At 41.9% G+C, this 21,813-nt stretch overlaps 1 protein-coding gene across 1 annotated transcript in view; it reads right to left on the minus strand.

Moving 5' to 3' along the window:
* Window positions 1–21,813, minus strand: part of csmd3b (CUB and Sushi multiple domains 3b) — a 2,345,756-nt gene that overhangs the window by 34,621 nt on the left and 2,289,322 nt on the right. The window contains exons 62-65 of the mRNA XM_063066157.1: window positions 19,318–19,429; window positions 13,433–13,612; window positions 10,351–10,416; window positions 8,868–9,026 (exon numbers count right to left, since the gene is read on the minus strand). Coding sequence (XP_062922227.1) covers window positions 8,868–9,026; window positions 10,351–10,416; window positions 13,433–13,612; window positions 19,318–19,429 — 517 coding nt within the window. The remainder of the gene's footprint in view (window positions 1–8,867; window positions 9,027–10,350; window positions 10,417–13,432; window positions 13,613–19,317; window positions 19,430–21,813) is intronic.

A 21,813-nucleotide genomic window follows, 5' to 3' on the forward strand; every position in this document is an offset into this window, starting at 1 on the left:
AATGTTGTGGCCGTTACTGAAATTTGGCTGGAGGAAGGGCAGGATTGGCTGATGGAGGTACTGGGGTTTAGGTGTTTTAAAAGGACTAGGATGGGAGGTAGAAAAGGTCGGTGGGGGCGGAGTAGCATTACTGGTCAGGAATAGTATCATGGCTATAAAAAGGGATGACACTGCAGGGGGAATGACCACTGAGTCGGTGTGGGTGGAAGTCAGAAATAGGAAGGGATCAATCACTGTGCTGGGAGTAGTCTATAGGCCCCCAAATAGCCCTCGGGACACCGAGGAGCAGATAAGCAGGCAGATTTTAGAATGGTGCAGGAAATACAGGGTTATAGTTATGGGTGATTTCAACTTCCCTCATATTGACTGGCACCTCCTGACTGCAAGGGGGATAGATGGGGCTGAATTTGTCAGGTATGTTCAAGAAGGATTCCTGACACAATATGTGGACCGGCCGACGAGAGGAGAGGCCATACTGGATCTAGTTCTGGGTAATGAACCTGGTCAGGTGGCAGACCTCTTGGTGGGGGAGCATTTTGGTGAGAGTGACCACAACTCCCTTAGCTTCAGCATAGCTATGGAAAAGGACAAAAACAGACAAAATGGGAAAGTGCTTAACTCAGGAAGGGCTAACTATGAAGGGATGAGGCAGGAACTAGCGAGAGTAAATTGGAAACAGATGTTCCAGGGTGAAAGCATGGAAGTAATGTGGAGGAAGTTTAGGAACCACTTGTGCTGGGTTCAGGATAGGTTTGTCCCACTGAGACAAGGAAAAAATGGTAGGAAAAGGGAACTGTGGCTGACAAAACACGTGAGGCAACTCATTAAGAGGGAGAAGGAAGCATATGTTAGGTATAAGAAGCAGGAAGCAGGAGGGGCTCATGAGAAATATAGGGTAGCCTGGAAGGAGCTTAAGAAAGGACTTAGGAGAGCTCGAAGGAGGCAGGAGAAGGCCTTGGCATGTAGGATTAAGGGGAACCCCAAGGCATTCTATGCGGATGTGAAGAACAGAAGGAGGATAAGAATGAAGGTGAGGCCGCTAAAGGATAAAGAAGGCAACATGTGCCTGGAGGCGGAGGAGGTTGGGGAGGTCCTAAATGAATACTTTGCTTCAGTATTCACAAGTGAAAAGGACCTTGATCAGGGTGAGGTCGAAATAGAACAGGCCTGTGTGCTGGACAATGTGGAGATTAAGGAAGAAGAAATGTTGGATCTTCTTAAAAACATCAAGATTGATAAGTGCCCAGGGCCGGACGTGTTATACCCCAGGTTGCTGTGGGAAGTGAGAGAAGAGATCGCTGGAGCAGTAGCTATGTTCTTTGAATCCTCTTTGTCTGCAGGAGAGGTGTCAGAGGATTGGAGAATGGGAAATGTAATTCCCTTGTTTAAAAAAGTTAATAGGGAGAATCCTGGGAACTATAGACCGGTGAGTCTTACGTCGGTGGTCTGCAAACTATTGGAAAGGATTTGCAACTCTACAAATCTCTGGTGAGACCACACTTAGAGTATCATGTTCAGTCCTAGTCACCTCATTATAGGAAGGATGTGGAAGCTATGGAGAGGGTGCAGAGGAGATTGACCAGGATGTTGCCTGGATTGGAAAACAAGTCTTATGAGGCAAAGTTAGCAGAGCTGGGACTTTTCTCTTTGGAGCGTAGAAGGATGAGAGGGGACTTGATAGAGGTCTACAAGATTATGAGAGGCACAGATAGGGTGGATAGCCAATACCTGTTTCCCAGGGCACAAATAGCAAACACCAGAGGGCATATGTACAAAGTTAAGGGAGGGAAGTTTAAGGGAGACATCAGGGGTAAGTTTTTTACACAGAGGGTTGCGGGTGCCTGGAATGACTTGCCATGGATGGTGGTGGAGGCTAAAAGATGAGGGATATTTAAGAGCCTCTTGGACAGGCACATGGCTGAAAGAAAAATAAAGGGTTATGGGGTAGTGTGGGTTTAGTGCGTTTTCTTTAAAGGAATATATGAGTTGGCACAACATCGAGGGCCAAAGGGCCTGTACTGTGCTGTAGTATTCTAGTGTCTAGTGTCTAGGACACAGCGAGCCTCCTAATGCATTTTTTAATGACTGAAGCACAAGACTGAGAAGCAAGGATTGATCCTTGGAGCAAACAATAAAGGCACACATTAATAATGCAATACTGCATAACCGGAAAATGAAATTCTGATCTACTCTGTAACCAAGGGTATTGTTTCTACGGTGCCTTGGTGAGTTTCATAACAGAACAAAGATATCTGTAAACATTAGTCAGATAATCTGATCCAGCAGGAATTATGAGCTGAGGAAAGGTTAGAATAAATGCCCCACAAGAAGTTCTAAGAAATTAATTTCCAGAAATAAATCTAATACCTAAAGGATCATAATGTTTGTGTTGTTCTGAGTAAAAAGTATAAAGCAAAAATTACATGTCCCGAGGGCATTTTGTGGATTGGAAAACTCATCAGGTTGTACAGGCATTAATGTAACCAGCATCTCCTCCATTTGAACACGGATAGAGTTGACCGGAACACTTTGGATATTGTTCATGTAGCTAAATGAAGTAGAATGTTTCAGTGAGGGTACTTCTACTGAACTGCAGGCTGACTCCCACCTATTTCCCAATGATGTTCTTTCCTTGCCCTTCACCAAGTGCCTTGCTTCCTCCTCCCAGGTATGTGTTATACTCCAAGAAGAAACCTCCTGATGCACCAATACCTGGGAGAAAGTAATAAGGATGCTAAGAGGATGCAGGGTGACTTGGATAGGTTGGGTGAGTGGGCAAACTCATGGCAGATGCAATTTAATGTGGATAAATGTGAAGTTATCCACTTTGGTGGCAAAAATAGGAAAACAGATTATTATCTGAATGGTGGCCGATTAGGAAAAGGGGAGGTGCAACGAGACCTGGGTGTCATTATACACCAGTCATTGAAAGTGGGCATGCAGGTACAGCAGGCGGTGAAAAAGGCGAATGGTATGCTGGCATTTATAGCGAGAGGATTCGAGTACAGGAGCAGGGAGGTACTACTGCAGTTGTACAAGGCCTTGGTGAGACCACACCTGGAGTATTGTGTGCAGTTTTGGTCCCCTAATCTGAGGAAAGACATCTTTGCCATAGAGGGAGTACAAAGAAGGTTCACCAGATTGATTCCTGGGATGGCAGGACTTTCATATGAAGAAAGACTGGATGAACTGGGCTTGTACTCGTTGGAATTTAGAAGATTGAGGGGGGATCTGATTGAAACGTATAAGATCCTAAAGGGATTGGACAGGCTAGATGCAGGAAGATTGTTCCCGATGTTGGGGAAGTCCAGAACGAGGGGTCACAGTTTGAGGATAGAGGGGAAGCCTTTTAGGACCGAGATTAGGAAAAACTTCTTCACACAGAGAGTGGTGAATCTGTGGAATTCTCTGCCACAGGAAACTGTTGGGGCCAGTTCATTGGCTATGTTTAAGAGGGAGTTAGATATGGCCCTTGTGGCTACAGGGGTCACGGTGTATGGAGGGAAGGCTGGGGCGGGGTTCTGAGTTGGATGATCAGCCATGATCATAATAAATGGCGGTGCAGGCTCGAAGGGCCGAATGGCCTACTCCTGCACCTATTTTCTATGTTTCTATGTTTCTAATACCAGGGGGCATAATACTAAAATAAGGGGCATAATTTTAAGGGGGGGGATATCAGAGGTAGTTTTTTTTTAACACGGAGAGTGGTGGGGTGGTGGTAGTGCCAGATAAATTAGGGCCATTTAAAAAATTCTTGGATAGGCCCATGGATGAAAGAAAACTGGAGGAAAATCTATACATTTATTTAGAGACACAGCATGGAGCAGCCCTTCCAGCAACCCACCTATTTAACCCTAGCCTATTCATGGGACAATTTACAATGACCAATGGACCGACTAACCAGTACTTCCTTGGAATCTGAGAGGAAACCCATGCATTCATGAGGCGGACATACAAACTCCTTGCATATTACGTTAGAATTGAACTCCAAGCTGTTAACCACTATGCTACCATGTGGCCTGTGGCTGTGTAGGAGGGCTGGGTTAGATTAACCTTGGAATAGGTTAAAGAGTCAGCACAACATCATGAGTTGAAGGGGCTATACATTGTTACACTGTTCTGTCTTCTAAGCACCACTTGTTGTAGAATTCAGCACTTTTTAAAATTAACAATATCCCTGTACCATTTAAATCAGTAACCAGTGGAGACCAGTCAATTGCTAACATCTAAGCAATTGATAATCTTTTCAAGTAGGATTTGGTAAAAATGTCCTTCATAACTTCTGAACGTATGTTTATCAATGGGATTTGGGAAACAGGGAGCACAGACAGATTATTGATGTCTAATTTAACAGAGCTGGTTAGTCGGTTTCAATTTACCTTTACAAACTAAATGACATCATGTCTCTTCAGCTTGAACACCTATGGCCCACACAGACATCGAATACCCTCGTACCATTAACAATACAGTGGCAAGGAAACTCAATTCAGACAATTATTGTGCTTGTCCATATTGCTATTTGTATCTCACTTGGCACCCACAGTTTCAAAGTGCTGAATTCTGCAGCCCTGGATATTAATTAAGGTCATTGTTAAAATCAAGGAATGCTAATATCTGAACACAAGAGTTTCTGCAGATGCTGGAAATATCTTGTCTCTACTTCTTTCTCCTGTTAGACTCCTTCTTCTTCAGCCATTTACCTCCTTCACCTATCCCTTCCCAGCTTCTTACTTCAAACCCCTCCCCTACCAACCTATCTGTCCCCTCACCTGGTTTCACCTTTTATCTTCTTACTTGTACTCCTCCCACTCCCCCCATCCTTCTTTTACTGGCATCTGCCCCCATCCTTTCCAGTCCTGATGAAAGTCCTCAGACCAAAAACATCGACTATTTATTCTCCTCCATAGATGCTGCCTGACCTGCAGAGTTCATCCATCTTTTTGTGTATGTTGCTCAATGCTAATATCTGGCTGAATGCAGAGGAATATTGCAGTCTCTAAACATTACAGTACAATAAGAAGGATTTCTGAACAATTAGAATTATAATGAATGAATTAATTAATTATAATATGTGCCATGAAAACATCATGTTCCCCGCATTATATCTCATCTGGCAAATTCTTGCCCACTCCATAATTCTTTTCTTCATTATAGACCCTTAAGTCCTCCTCACAACTCATCTGAAATCTCTTTTGGTTAACTTGGTTGCTATGCACTTGTTCACTTCAATGCATTTACTCTAGATTGTATATGGATGAGGTTCCAGCTCTGACCTTCTTGGGATTACACTTATACAGCTCATCAAATGATCCATTATCCTCATTCTATTTTAATTATTGGTTAACCCATCCTCTAGCTTTACCAAAAATTCCTTGCAATATGATTGGTTCTTAACTTGTGCCATATTTTTCTCATATGGTATATAAATAGATGTCTTTAGAAATCCAAACATATTGCAGTTTCTGATTCCATTTTGTCTTCCTTACTGGTAATATGAGCAGAATGATGAGCACGCACACTAAAAACAGAATACTGCAGTGCTACATTTATTCTATCCTGACTTATGGAAGTGAATGCTGGACCATTTCTCCAGCAATGGAAAAGAGACGAGAAGCAGCTGAATTATGGTTCCACAGGAGAACGTTAAGAACATCATGGACCACACACACATCAAATGAAGAAGTTCTCAGAAGAGCCCAAGCAGTTCGATCACTCATACCAACAATAAGAGAAAGGCAAACTTAGATTCCTAGGACACATCATGCGGAAAGATGAACTAGAAAAACTCATACTCTCTGGAAAGATTGAGGGGAATAAACCTAGAGGAAGACCTCAGCTTATGTACACCAAAAGCATAGCCAGGTGGTTACACATTGAGGAAAGGGTAGATCTATATGGAAAACCACGGTCACCAAAGTCTGCATCGGATATGGTACCTAGACAGACAGACTGGTAATATCTTCAATGAACTCTAATAAATTTAACAAATGTGATTTCCATTTCAGAAGTTTATGTTGAGGTGTTATCAGCCTTACTGCTTGGGGAAAGTAATTGTCTTTGAATCTGGTGGCCTCCTTCCTAACACCAGTGAGACAGATAGTCCATGAGCTGGGCGGTAGAATCCTTCATGATGTTATTGTCTCTTTTACAGCACCTTACCATTGTAGAACCTTACTGCCTGCTTGGGTGTAGTCTTAACTAATCAATAAAAACAAAAAAAAAACAAGCCACATTTGAAGATCAGCTTATTTGGATGCTCTCTACTGTGTATCTGTAGATTGACTGTCACAACCACGGATTCGTCAGCACAGTAGATACGGCAATTCTGCTCGAGAATATGAACGTGTCAGCTCATTATTATTTTGTTGTGATAGTATTTAACTTCATTCACTCCATCGTAGTGTTTGTCGAGACTTGGACACAACAAAGCTTTTCTGCCTGTTTGCATTCTGCCTTGCCTGAGAAATTGGACTGTCGAGTCAACTGACTCTGAAGACTAGCGGTAATCATTTTATTCTTGGTTGTTCTTCTCAGCCGCTTCGTTTTCCATTTGTGAGTTTTAGTTAACGGCCCTGTTTGGCCTAATGTTTATTGTATTCTTTTTCCTTTAATACTGTTTGCATTTTAGTCTGTGAACTACCGACCTGCTTCAGTGTCTGTCACTCCACACTTGGGCCATATCCGAACCTGGGGTGACACTGGCATGTGAATAGATGTGCAGAATCCAGCTCTCTTCAGCCTCCTCAGAAAGTATAGGTGAGCTTTGCTGATTGTGTAGGGTGTGTTCTAGGACCATGAGAGATTGTGTGAGATGTGCAAGATGTGTAGGATATAAGTTGTCGAAATCGGTTTTAGTTTCTGTAAAAAAAAAGAGATCAGCTCTTCTGGTCACGAAAGAGAAAATCTGCAGAGGCTGGAAATCCGAGCTTTTCTGACAACATGAACTTCAGTTCTAATAAAAAAAAATTGGATTATCCTTAAAAAATCTTGGATCATTTCTATAAGTTAGTTGACAGGACACAGGTGGAACAAATACAGCACTCTGCAAAAGCCTTAGGCACATGTAAAAAAATCTGTAAAGTGAAGACGCTTTCATAAATAATGAAATGAAAAGTTTCTAAATATCCAAGAATTTACTATAAAAGGCAGTAAATAGTAAAAGAAAATTAAATCGAATGGATCTTTGGTGTGACCACCCTATTAAAACTGCATCAATAATCTTAGGTACAGTTTAATAAGAAAATTGGTTGGTAGGTTGTTCCAAGCATCTTGGAGAACTTGCCACAGTTCTGTTGCAGATTTTGGCTGCCTTGCTTAATTCTGTCTCTCCAGGTATTTCCAGACAGCCTCAATGATGGTGCAATCAGGGCTCTGTGAACAATCTGAAACCATATAAAAAAATCTAGGGGGCCCAAGAGTTTTGCACAGTACTGCACAGTACTGTATTTGTTTTATTTGTTAACAAAACCTGTCAAGAAAGAATATGTGGAAGTAGAAGCATATCATACATTTTAATACAATTATCAATAAAACAAACAGTAGTGCTTGCATCAAAACAACAATGGAATGCAACCTAGAATAAATTATGCAAACATATTTTGATCATTTGCGAATGCCCTTTGAGTGACATTACTACTCAAAAATATCAGTCACATTTAAAAAGTATCTGCATGAACACTTGATGCAACATAACCCTCAACACCACAGGCCAAGATCCAGAAGAATCAACTGACTAGTTGTCTTTCGGTCAGCATGAGACACGGCCAAAATTGATTCTTTCTATACTATAAATTTTTAATTCTATAGGATACAGATGCATTAGGAAAGATTTGAAGAAATGTGAGAGACATTGAAACACTTTTTTTTAAAAAAAGGTCATATAAGTAGAAAGTGGTATTAAACTAGGAGAAGGATACTTCAGAGTATATATACATGCAATGATTAATTGAGACAAGTGGTCCATTTCTCTGGAACACAATGAAACATCAGGGACCATTACGCAGAAAAAAAACTATAGAGTTATAAACACAAGCGATTCCGCAGGTGCTGGAAATCCCAAACAACACACAGAAAACGCTGGAGGAATTCAGCAGTTCAGGCAGCGTCTATGGAGGGGAATAAACAGTTGACGTCTCAGTTTGAGAACCTTCGTCAAGACCCATTCTGATTCTAATTCTGCTTCAGAAGGAACCTGTGTGGTCAGTCAGCTTTTCGTATTGGTGATAATTAAAACCTACAGGTTACTTCAGCATAATTAGGTAAGTGAGCAGCAGGGCTTTGCAGAATAGGAAGGTAAGGCTTGAGCCCATGGTCATCTGCATTAATTGGTTGCAGCTAGTGTGGACAGCAGGCTGCTACAAATGGCATCAACATGCACACAGCTGGAGCTGAAGACCAGAAATCCTACTAGATCACGTTCCGATACGGGCACAACTCTGCCGTCGAGGACATCTTCAAATGGTGGTACCTCAAGAAGATGACATCCATCAAGAAGGACCCTCACCATCTGGAACATACCCTTTTCTCATTACTACCATCAGAAGCCTGAAGACTCACACTCAATATTTTAGGAACAGCTTCTTCCCCTCCACTATCAAATTTCTGATCACCTCATGAACACTACCTCGCTATCCTCTTTTGCAAGATTTACTGGTTTATTACAACTTACAGCGATTTTATGTCTTGTAGCGTACTGTTGCCACAGAACAACAGTTTTTATGGCATACATATGCCAGTGATAATACATTCAATTCTGATTCTGCTTCAGGAGGAAGTAGCTGGAAAGGTCATTACCAGTGTCAAAAAAAAGACAAAATGTCTTCCCTATTCACTGCTGCTTGGTAGGAAGATAATGGTGAGGTTTGTACCTGAAAGTTGTAGCTCCATGTTGCTGTTTATGAGGGTGGCATTGACTCTGCCCGAGGAAGTGTTATAACTCGTGACTGTCAATGTCATGGGCTGCTTCTTTCCTTTGTAATTATAAGATCCCTTCCAAATATAGTACGGAGCAAAGACATCATCTGGAACTGAAAATTACAAATATTTTGGTAATGTATCAGAAAATATAAGATGTTAAAATGCACGATGAAAGATATGAGAATGAAACCGGATGGGGCACGTGGGGAAAAGAACAAGTAGAATCAACAATTACACAATATAAAATATTCATTTCACTGGACTTTGTTCAGAATATCAAACTAATTTGTGGTGTGCTGCTACCTATCCGCCTTCCCTACACATGTTGAACTCCCTCACCATTTTATACAATTCTTTGTGGTATGACACTTGGCACAGACTAGATGGGCCAAAGAGCCTGATTTTGTGCTGTAGCGTTCTATCATATGTAGAATAAATATGTTTTTTCAAAGCTTTTTATACCAAATCTTGTGCATATTAGTGCAAAAGAAAAAAACACACAACTTTCCACTTTTGAAACAAAGTATTGTATATTATGGTATTGGGGCTAAAATCTTAGACTTTGTGTTTGTGTGTATGTGTGCTTGTGTGTGCGTGCATGTGTGTGTGTGTGTGTGTGTATGTGTGTCTTAAGCAACATTTCAATACAATGTCCTTTAATGAACCATGGATAATCTGGCTTCTGCAAATAATACTGGCAATTAGGCACTAAGTTACACAGATCTGCAATGGTTTTTCACAGTTATTGAGGACAGGATTGAGAATGACCACATTAATTTCATTAGACTCTTCTAACTGGATAGAAGTAGTTCTTTATCATATTATTTTGGATCAGCTGTTCAATTCAATAATTCATTTACTTTAACACAGTAATCTATGTACTTTCCACATCTAAAAATACCTTAATTCTAAATTCCATAAAAAATTGATTTCAATAAAGAAAATGTGAATTTGAGTTACAAGTATGAGGGCTGTTAATTAAGTTCTGTCTTCAGGAATCTTCCTAAATCAGCAAATCATAGATATTACAGGGATGCACCCAAATGGTGGGTCTTCTTGTCAAGGAATCTACTTTGCCCTTTAATGAGCTCCTATCTTCTTTGTTAAGTATAGTCTTATGCCCTCGATATTCCTCAAGGATCGTATTTGCCTATACTTGTCGATAGGCTTTCTTTATTTTGAATGAAACACACTGTATAATTTAGGATAGTGTGCTGTGCCCTGTCTTTAAATTTCAGAAATTGCAGCGGTCAAGCACAATATGCTGTTGCTGTACTCTAGGGTGCTTAAAAGGTCGAGCCGAGATGGATTTTAAATCAATTAACAATTAAATAATTTGATACCGAAACTAAATACAGAAGACCCGAGAAATCACCTGTTGTTGATGTCTCACGAGGCAACTGAATATGTTAATTTTTATTGAAATCAACCTACCGCTTAGTTTGGGGCTTGGTGTTCCAATTGAAGGTCTGTTGCTTTTCTCCGATTTCTTTGAACCAGCTATGAAAATAACAAAAAAAGTATGAAGTACATTATTGACAGAAACATTCATACATTTATCGACATATTCCATGGAAGATCACCAGTTTGTTCATTTATACTTTAGCAGGAGATCAAAGGGATCCAGGTGAAGCTGGGCAAGTGTCTACGTCAGAAGTTATTTCGGATTTTCTCCTAAGTTAGAGAAGATAACTGTGAAAAACACACAGAAATGTAGATGTCCCACTCAAATAACATGATCTAGCCACTTCTGGTTTTCTCGTGAGAAGATGCCTTCATGTCACTCTTGCGAAAAGGTAGGGAAGTACAAGATGATGACTCTAGTGTAAAAGCTCACCCTTGTGTCTGGTGAAGTGCTGCACATTGTACTAGATTTTACATCGATATAAGGGCAGGCAGAAAGTCAAAACTCTGTTGCCATATGAAGGAGGTGCATTCAATTAAAAAGTAAAAATAGATGCAATATATGGTACCTAATAGCATTGCTATCTACAGTACTATGCAAAGGTCTCAGGCACATATATATAGCCAGTCTGCCTAAGACTTTTGCACAGTACTGAAGTAATTTTTGTATTGCACTGTACTGGTGCCGTAAAAAAGAATAAATTTCATGACATAGGTGAGTGACGATAAACCTGATTCTGATATGGGTCTCTATTGCGGAAGGAAGGAAAGTGGGAAGGGGGCAAGGCGAGAGGAGAAGCATGTTTGGGAAAAGGGGAAGGGAGAGGGGAGGGGTCAGAAAGCAGCAGAGAGACATTCTGTAAATGTCTGTAAATTCTGTAAAACAATAAACCAATTGTTTGGAATCAGATTACCTTGCCTGGTGTCTCAGCGCAGAAGCGACTGCACCCGCACCATTTCCATCAGTCCCACCCCTGCATTCCACCTGTCCCATACCTCTCCCACCCCTGCCATTTCACCTGTCCCACCTCTCCCACCCCTGCATTCCACCTGTCCCATACCTCTCCCACCCCTGCCATTTCACCTGTCCCACCTCTCCCACCCCTGCATTCCACCTGTCCCACACCTCTCCCACCCCTGCATTCCACCTGTCCCTCCTCTCCCACCCCTGCATTCCACCTGTCGCACACCTCTCCCACTCCTGCATTCCACCTGTCTCACACCTCTCCCACCCCTGCATTCCACCTGTCCTATACCTCTCCCACCCTTGAATTCCACCTGTCCCACACCTCTCCCACCCCTGCATTCCTCCTGTCCCATACCTCTCCCACCCCTGCATTCCACCTGTCCCACACCTCTCACACCCCTGCATTCCACCTGTCCCACACCTCTCCCACCCCTGCATTCCACCAGTCCCATACCTCTCCCACCTCTGCATTCCACCTGTCCCATACCTCTCCCACCCCTGAATTCCACCTGTCTCACACCTCTCCCACCCCTGCATTCCACCTGTTCCACACCTCTCCCACCCCTGCATTCCACCTGTCCCACATCTCTCCCACCCCTGCATTCCACCTGTCCTATACCTCTCCCACCCCGCATTCCACCTGTCCCACACCTTTCCCACCCCTGCATTCCACCTGTCCCACACCTCTCACACCCCTGCATCCCACCTGTCCCACACCTCTCCCACCCCTGCATTCCACCTGTCCCACACCTCTCCCACCCCTGCATTCCACCTGTCCTATACCTCTCCCACCCCGCATTCCACCTGTCCTACACCTCTCCCACCCCTGCATTCCACCTGTCCCACACCTCTCCCACCCCTGCATTCCACCTGTCCCATACTTCTCCCACCTCTGCATTCCACCTGTCCCACACCTCTCCCACCCCTGCATTCCACCTGTCCCACACCTGTCCCACCCCTGCATTCCACCTGTTCCACACCTCTCCCACCCCTGCATTCCACCTGTCCCACACCTCTCCCACCCCTGCATTCCACCTGTCCCATACTTCTCCCACCCCTGCATTCCACCTGTCCCACACCTCTCCCACCCCTGCATTCCACCTGTCCCACACCTGTCCCACCCCTGTATTCCACCTGTCCTACACCTCTCCCACCCTTGCCATTCCCATGATCCTTCACTCCTGCCAGAGTTACAGACTTGCTCTCTGTTCCACGTTGAGAAATACAGTGCTGTGCAAAAGTCTTCGGCAACACCCGTGCTATACTGTATACACGGGCCTAAGACTTTAGCACAGTACTCTACACTATCCCAAGTTATGCCAATCTTCAGTTTACCCCAGGTCAGACTCCTTAGTGCTATATTTACTAAGCACTTGCTCCAGCTCATTGAGCTCCTCTTTAGGAGCTGATTGCGTAGCGTTAACTTCAGCTTACCACATGCAATATCAACCCACGCTGATAACCCACGCATCCAGCCAATTAATAGTATTGCCATGATCATTGGAGTTATAATGGAGGGTAGGCACCAATGCTCATAGTGTTGCCTGTATCACAAACAAAGGACAGGGTCTAATGCAGGACAAGTCCTGCTGCTCCCATTTACTGAAGCTGACGGTCAATCCTATGATGCCGCTACTAATCAAGAAACCATCAAACTACATTTTAAACATATCAAATAACTTGGCCTCCACTGCCGTCTGTGGCAATGAATTCCACAGATTCACCACACTCTGGTTAAATAAGTTCCTCCTCATCTCTGTTCTAAATGTTTATTGTGTTTTCTATCCTATGAACTGTCATTCTTGTTATTTCCTTGGTGCTGAGCAACTGCTTTTCATACCAAGGATGCCCTTTCTTCAAATTTGCTTTAGTATTGTATGTAAGAATATACTTAGCTTTTAAAGAGCCTAAAATTTTCCGATGGGAGTTAATACCCTATGATTTTTTTTCTCTAAAAGCATAAAAGAAGAACTGAAGTGGCAATTTGGAGCATAACACAAACACTGAACACAATGTAACAGCAATTATCTCTTCTTGAATTGCATCTGTATGGAACATCGAAAGGTGTGTTACTCAATAAAAGCTTTAAACTTCCTGCGCTCAATTGGTCACAGAAAACAAGAGTCTTTTCAAAATCATTTGTACCTTGACAGATGGGTGCCTTTCCTGTCCAGGTCCCATCAGATCTGCAGGCTCTGTGTTCTGATCCTCCAGCTAAATAGAATCCAGGCTGACAGGTGTACAATAGGACGTAACCCAGCGATGGAAGATCCATCCCAACCACATTGGTATGAGCTGGAGTCTCTGGTTGTTTGCAGTTGTGTGCTGCAGAACAGAAGACTGTCTTTGAGCAAGGAATGGAACAGCAGAATGTCTCAGTTATAATGCTTATAGATAGTGGTTCAAAATGCACTGGGTGTAGCTGGCTGACCGTTCCCTGGTAATTAAGCCACACATGGCTAGACCTGTTCGTGCATGACAATTGGACCTGGTGGAAGCCTGATTGATGACAGTGGAAAATGTCTGCCTGAAGAATGCATGTGGCTACATATTTTAGCTTATTCTCCCATTCCCATTTTGATAAGTTTGTACATGGCCTCCCCTACTATAAATGATGAACATACTTATATTCTGTCTGGGTAGTCTTAAAACATTTTCTCTAACTTCCATTAATTTCTCCCCCCTTCCTCTCTTCCTTTCTCCAGTCCCCACTCTGATTTCCCTCTTACCCTTTCTCTTCTCCGCATCTGCCCATCACCTCACTCTGGTTACACTCCCTCTTCCCGTTCTTCCATGCCCTCTTCTAGTAGATTTCTCCATCTTCAGCCCTTTACCTCTTCCACTTATCACCTCCCAGCTTCTTTCTTCGTCAAACCTCCCCTGCCCACCCACCTTTCCCCTCACCTGGTCTCACCAATCACCTACCATCTTGTATCATCTCTCTATTCCCCCCCCCCCCAACCCCCACCTTCCTATGCTGGCTTCTGCCCCCTTCCTTTCCAGACTTGATGCAGGGACTTGGCCTGGAAACATTGACCGGTTATTCCCCTCCATAGAAGTTCCTCCCTCCTTTCGTGTGTGTCACTCTTGATATTCAGCATCTGCAGAATCTCTTGTGACTTTGATTTTAAATTCTTCTTAGTTTAAATGCTTTCATTTATTTTCAGTGTTTCAATGTGCCTTTAATTACCCACTTTTAATGTCAAAAATGTAATCAACTTAAGTTTTTAATGCCATTTTTATCAGTTTTTAAATGTCTCCTGCTGGCCCACTCGTTGCTGAGACCTCACTTCACCTTACCATCTTATTGTGAAGTTGGCCCTCCACAAGCAGAGCAGACAAGAGCATGGATTCTGTCCTCCTCCTATTAGATTCCCCCTTCTCCAACCCTGTATCTTTTTCGCCAATCAACTTCCTTGCTCTTTACTTCATCCCTCCCTCTATCACCTGTCACCTGGTGTTTCTCCCGCCTTTGAAATCTTGTTCTCATCTCTTTTTCTCCAGTCCTGCTGAAGGGCCTTGGCCTGAAATGTCGACTATACTCTTTTCCATAGATGCTGCCTGGCCTGCTGAGTTCCTCCAGAATTTTGTTTGTGTTGTTCAGACAAGAGCAGACATGTGGCAGGGACAGGAGGCAATTTTGGCCTAGTTAGTACTGTTTCAGCAACTTACATCCATGCACTGGAGTGTACACTGTCTCCAAGTAAATTATTGAATACACACTCAGTGGCCACTTTATTAGGTACACCTGTACACCTGCCTGTCAGTACAAATATCTAAATGGCCGTTTATGTGGCAGTATCTCAATGCATAAAAGCATGGAGACATGGTCAAGAGGTTCAGTTAATAAGATAGGTCAGAAAAAAAGGCCTGACTGGTTCAAGCTGACAGGAGAGTGACAACAACTCATGTAACCGTGCATTACAACAGTGGTGTGCAGAAGAGCATCTCTGAATGCACAAGACATTGAACCTTGAAGTGAAAGGGCTACAGCAGCAGAGGACCATGAAAATACACTCAGTTGAAACTTTATTAGGTATAAATAGATGGTGTGTTTGGCTAAAGGAATATAATTCCGGTAGAGGTGTCTTCTGCTGTAGACTAACATCCAACATTCAGCTGAAAATAAAAAGCAAATTTCTCTTCCCAGAAACAAATGTGAGAAATAAACAATATTTGGAAGAACATAAAATCTGAAAATACTCAGCAACATGTATGGAGAAACAGAAATTAGGTAGTCACTCCTTCCCAGGAGTGTAAGATACTAAAGGCAGTCAACATGAAGAAAGAAACTAAACATGACTTATGATGTTAAGGAACATTCCATTCAGGACTTTGTATTGAGGATCACTCTCTAATATCTGCAAGAACTCCAACATGACACAACTCACAATACCTTTCCTTTCTCAGCTATATTCAAAAGGGACAATTCACTCTATGGAACCCTACGTTAATCTTTGTCCAGTCATGGCCCCCTCTGGTTTTCTCCTCTAGCCTCTGAGTTCCAGTCTTCCTGCTCCCTTCCCTAAGCACCACCCTATGAGGAACATTCCTATCCTTTCCAAGTACAACCTCCAGTCACTATCCAGGAGCCTCAATATTACCAAGAGATGAAGTGATGATTTAGCCTTCAACCTTGTTGCAGAGTAGTCACTGTACACAGTGTATTCTTCTCAATATGGAGGAGAAATATGATACAGCTTTGACAATCAGGTGTTTCCAGTCATCTTGTACACTGCATTTCTCTTCCACCAACCAGAAAATGGAGAATGCCATTCTATCGTTCAAGAAGTGTAGCAAGAAAAAGCCATGGAATCAGTGGTGGGCAGGTTACTAGAAAGAATTATAAGGGGCAGGATCTATCAACATTTGGATAGACAAAGTCTGATTGTCAGGGCTATATTTGTGGGAAGTCATGTTTGACAAATATTTAGACTTTCTTTGAAGAAGTAACCAGAGTAGTATAGTAGAAGCTGCTGGCTTGAACATTTGTTAGATCTTTGACAAGGTCCCAGTTGGCAGGACGGTTTGGAAAGTTTGTTCCCATGGAATCCAATGACCGCTAGTTAGGTGGATTCAAAATTGGTTCAGAAGTAGGAATCAAAGGGTGGTGGTTGTTATTACTGTGAATGAATGCCTATGACCAGTGGTCTGCTAGCCTTTGTTATCTATGTACGTGATATGGATGCAACTGCAAAAGTGTGTGGATGACATGAAGATATGATGCTGATAGTGAAGAAGCTTATTGTAGATACAAGGGGATCTTAGTCAGTTAAGGAAGTGAATCAAGGAGAGGCAAATAGATTTCAATACAGATATGTGAAACAGTCTCTCTCTCTCTCCCTCTCCCCCTCTCCCTCCCTCCCTCCCTCCCCTCCCCCCCCATCTTGTCCGCTGCTCCCGGAGGACGAACCTTGCATTCGAATGGTTTCTCTCTCCTTCCTGCTCGATGCTACCGGAGTTCTGGGTCTTGGACAAAGTTTGATCAATGCAGTTTGTGGATTGGACTCTTGTGTTTCAGATTGTGATATGTTTCTGGTTTCTGGTACTTCTTTTTTATTGCTGCTTTGTGTGATTTTGCTCAGGGTGACCTGCGGGTGGCGAGCGACACAGTGCTGAATTGAACTGAACTGAGCTATATTGAATGTGCCTGGATCCTTTTGATAACTCCGTGTTTTCTATTCTGTGTTCTTTTGTGAGTTTTTCTGCTGTCTGCGTGATTTTTTTGTGCGTTCCATGGTTGTCTGTGGGAAGATGAATCTCAGGGTTGTATACTGCCTATACAATTTAAAAATAAATATTCTTTGAATCTTTGAATGATGTATCTTAGAACGTCAAACAGAATACAGTGAATGGTCAGGAAGTGGAGAGTGCAATGGAACACAGGGACATAGAAGTACAAGTGCACAGCTTGTTGAAGTGGCGTTAGTTGGTAAAAGGGCATACAGTATAGCATGCTGGCGTTCATCAGTCAGGGCATTGAGAGTGAGAGTTGAGACATTATGTTGCAGTTGTGCACTCAATGGCCTCTTTATTAGGTACACCTGTACACCTGCTCATTAATGCAAATATCTAATTAGCCAATCATATGGCAGTGGCTGAATGTATAAAGATACGTCAACATTATCAACAGGTTCAGTTATTCTTCAGACCAGACATCAGAATGGGGAAGAAATGTGATCTAATTGCCCTTGACCACGGAATGATTGTCTGTGCCAAACAGGGTGGTTTGAATATCTCAGGAACTGAGACATCCTGAGATTTTCATGCGCAACAATCTCTAGAATTTACAGAGAATTGTGCACAAAAATCATCCGGTAAGCAGCAGTTCTGCGGGCCCTGTTGATAAGATAGGCCAAAAAGGAATGGTCAGATTGGTTTGAGCTGACAGGGAGTCAACAGTAATTCAAGTAACTACAGAAAAGCATCTCTGACTGCACAACACATCGATCCTCACAGTGGATGAGCCGCAGCAACAGAAGACGACAAATGTATGTTCAATGATTGTTCCTGTACCGAATAAAGTGGCCATTGATGAGGCCACACTTGAAGTACTGAGTACAGTTTTGGTCAACTGTTATTGTATAGCAAACATTCTGTTAAACAGGAAGGAGTTCAGAAAAGATCTAAGGATTTTGTTAGGATTGGAGGGCCTGCATTACAGGGAGAAGCTGACCAGGCGAGATCTTTATTTCTTGGAATGCAGGAGAATGAACAGCAACCTTATAGAAGAGTTTATATTTATAGAAGTTTTTGATAAAATGGATGGTCAGTGTTTTCTGCAGAGTAGTGGAGTCTAGAACTAGGAGGCACAGATTTTGGAAAATTTAAAAAGAACCTGAGGGGCAACCTTTTCATGTAGAGGGTGGTGTGTATATGGAATGAGTAGCCAGAGGAGGTGGTTGAGGCAAATACCTCATTTAAGAAGCATGTGTGTACTTGTTCGGGTGTACTCTGGAGATATGGTATATAGCAAATATTAATTTCAACCATGACCAGCCTTCAGTCCTGAACTTGGATTGTAGATTAAATTTCAAATGTAGCCCAGAACAATGGTGTTCTTGGAACTGAAGACTGGAGTAGACTGCAAACAAAAGAACACTCCATTTGACCTCAGATGCCGGCATATGCATGAATGCAGCCCATTGTCAGTGGGGACTAACATGCATTTTGGGTGTCGGTATGAAGATCGAGGTGTTTGAAAATTACATGTAATTCAAAGGAAGCATTGTAGATACATTGTAACTATAGAATTGTCCAGCTGTTACCTTTGCTCCTTAGTGTATAAAAATGCCACGTAATATTGAATCAGCAGGCCTCTTCTTCCAAGAGTGCCTCTGGTATTATTCCTGCTTTTTTGGTTGGAAAAAAAGATCTTTACATCCACCAGCTTCAGTGTCTCTTCAGTGACTTTGTTCACAATCACAATAAACAGGCCTTGGAGGGTTTGGGCTGAACGCAGGAAACTGGGACTAACTAGTTAAGTAGATGGACATCATGGTCGGCACAGACTCATTGGGTTGTATTGTTCTATGACTCTATAAAAATGGTGGGTTGAGGCCATAGAATAACAGCACTATGAAAAAAGCTAAACCTTGCTCAAACACCTTTCATTATCTACTGTGTAAAACAAATCTTGAATAAAAGATAATGCACAAATCTGGTCTAACTTTTTAAAATGTGTAACTCTAAACTAGACCAATTTTCAGGGCCAAGAAGCCAGGTAATGAGGGAAGTTAGCACTAAGTAAAGGCAAGTTTTGTTAGATTACTTCCCAAGGGCTAGTTGTCAGAATAAGAAAACGTTCCCGGTAATAATTGATTTCTGTATGTTTTATATTGAGTCTAAAATGGATTAACAATACATTATTCAGTTAAATTGAACACAGTATCATTTATAAATAATAAAACCATTTTTTAAATGAATGAAATTGACTTGCAGTGGACACAAAGAAATGTTGCCATAAGACATCACCTGAATTTTGCTTTGTTGTCTATCTCTATTTTAAAGTTTTGCTTTAGTTTACATACGTATGCATTCAGGTTGAATTCCACTCCAAGTGAGATCGGAAAGGCAAATTCGAGTGGTAGATCCTTGTAGTAAATGCCCTTTCTTGCAGTGAAATTGGATTACACTTCCCACCTGCAAAAAGAAAGCAAGGAATGTTGAAGAACTGAAATCAGTTATTGCAATGTTACTATTATAACCTGGGAGCAATATTAGAACAGGGTATTACAGATTGTGGTGAGAGATCCATTTGAAAAATTCAAAATCATGACTCCTCCTGAAAACTGACATTTAGGGAATGGATACAACACAATCAATTGAATAGAGTGTCCAGAATCATATGACATAGATGGCAGTTTTCATCCGGCATACACTCAGTAACCACTTTATGAGGTACACCAGTAAGTTAGTGCAGATATCTAACCAGCCAATCACGTAGCAGTAACTCAATGCGTAAAAGCATGCAGACATGGTCAAGAGGTTCAGTTGTTCGGACCAAAACATCAGAATGTGGAAGAAAAGTGATCTAAGTGTCTTTTTGACCGGAGAGTAATTGTTGGTGCCATACAGTGTGGCTTGAGTATCTCAGGAACTGCTGATCTTCTAGGATTTTCACACACAATGCTCTTTAGAGTTCGGAGAGAATAGTGCAAGAAACAAAAAAAAAATCCAGTGAGCAGTTCTGATGACAAATATGCCTTGTTAATGAGAGAGGTCAGAGGAGAATGGCTGGACTGGTTCAAATTGACAGGAAGGTGACAGTAACTCAATTAACTACGTGTTACAACAGTGGCGTGATCTCTAAATGCGCAACATATTGTACCTCAAAGTGGAGGGCGACAGCAGCGGAAGGCTATGTACACACATTCAGTGGCTACTTTTTTAGGTACAGGAGCTGCATAATAAAGTGGCTACTGAATATAAGTCACTTTGAATCTTGGCCCAAGATTCATTCAGTAATTTAAGGCTTTGTGTTATCCATTAGGTGTTCTGTACATTTTTCACTTTAAGAGCGAGAAGCCATAATTCACACTGACCTTACATGATGAGTAATGGAGAAGTGATAGAAACAGATTAAAGAAAAGGCCAAGAATATATCCTGAACTTGAAGGTTTCTGGTAGTTACAACAGGTTTTGGCAGCATTGTGCTTTATTCTACAAAAATGTAAAAGTTGGAGCTTCACTTTAAAATGCATTTAAGATAATGGGTTTACATTTTAGCAGAATGAGGAAAGGTTGGCGGTGAGGTGAGGTTAGCTGTCAGATTCCTTTTCTTTATGTGGAGGACCAGCAAACACTTGCAATCTTAATAAAAAAACTGTGTGTTCTTTTATTTTCTTGATATCCCTCCATTGAAAAGAGTTATTCTGAATACTAACAATTACATTGAGTTTTGTGTGTCTTCAGACAGAGGAATGAATTTCCTAAATGTCCCCTGCTTGGCTCAGCTCAGAGTCTGCTGCGAACTCTGTCAGTACTTCTGGATTGCTAGAATTATTATCATGAAGGCAATTGAATCATAATAGAATGTTGAACAACAAATTATCTCATAATCAGTGTATAAAACACTAGAACATAAACATCCATCGTCTTTTGATTAATTTATATATTGTTTATATTATTACTGAAAGATCTATTCTGTTTCAGTCAGAAATATTTTAATCCTATGACATAAGCACTAAGCACTATTCATTGAGATAAATGAGGTTACAGTGACCTCCCAGCTGTTTTGAATTGACTGATAGGAATGGAGAATATTAGACGGCATGATTCCTTGTTCGACTTTTCATTCTTACAATTATGAACACATCAGCAATAGAATTTTAAAATCACAGTTGGATCCTGATCATAATGATATGGAGTGTGTGGAAACACCTGTAACCTTGAAGTCTTTACAAATTTATAACTTTTGTAAAATGTAATGTGACAAAATGGAACCTATGTGATCCCAGAATGCTTTACTGTTTTGGATGCATCTTACAAGAAGTGTATGTGTTATATAGCAGTGTGTTTATGGCAGGGTATTTATGATGTTTTTGACAACAGAGAAAAACAGGACACAGCTGGGGGGTAGGGGTGGGGGGAGGTGGTGGAGAAGCCTCAAAAGACAAATGGACAGATGTAGATAAGGAAGGAATGCATTTATGGGATGGAAAAACCTGTAAGTCATGAAGTTGATGAAGACAGGCAGAGGAATAGCATGGCTCTGCTGGTAAAGAATGGCATCAAATCAATAGAAAGATGTGTCAGAGGATCAGAAGATGTTCAATCCTTGTGGGTTGAATTGAGGGTAACAGGGTAATTGAACCCTTCTGGCAATTATATACAGGCGTCCCAACAGTAGCTAGGATGTGGACCACAGATTACAACAGGAAACAGAAAAGGCATGTCAGAAGGGCAATGTTATGATAGCCATGGAGATTTTAACATGCACATCAACTGGGAAAATCAGGTTGGCAACGGAGCTCAAGAGAGAGAGTTTGTTGAATGCCTATGAGATGGCTTTTTAGAGTAGTTTG

The sequence above is a fragment of the Mobula hypostoma genome, chromosome 1, assembly GCF_963921235.1.
Source record: "Mobula hypostoma chromosome 1, sMobHyp1.1, whole genome shotgun sequence".
Classification (NCBI taxonomy): domain Eukaryota; kingdom Metazoa; phylum Chordata; class Chondrichthyes; order Myliobatiformes; family Myliobatidae; genus Mobula; species Mobula hypostoma.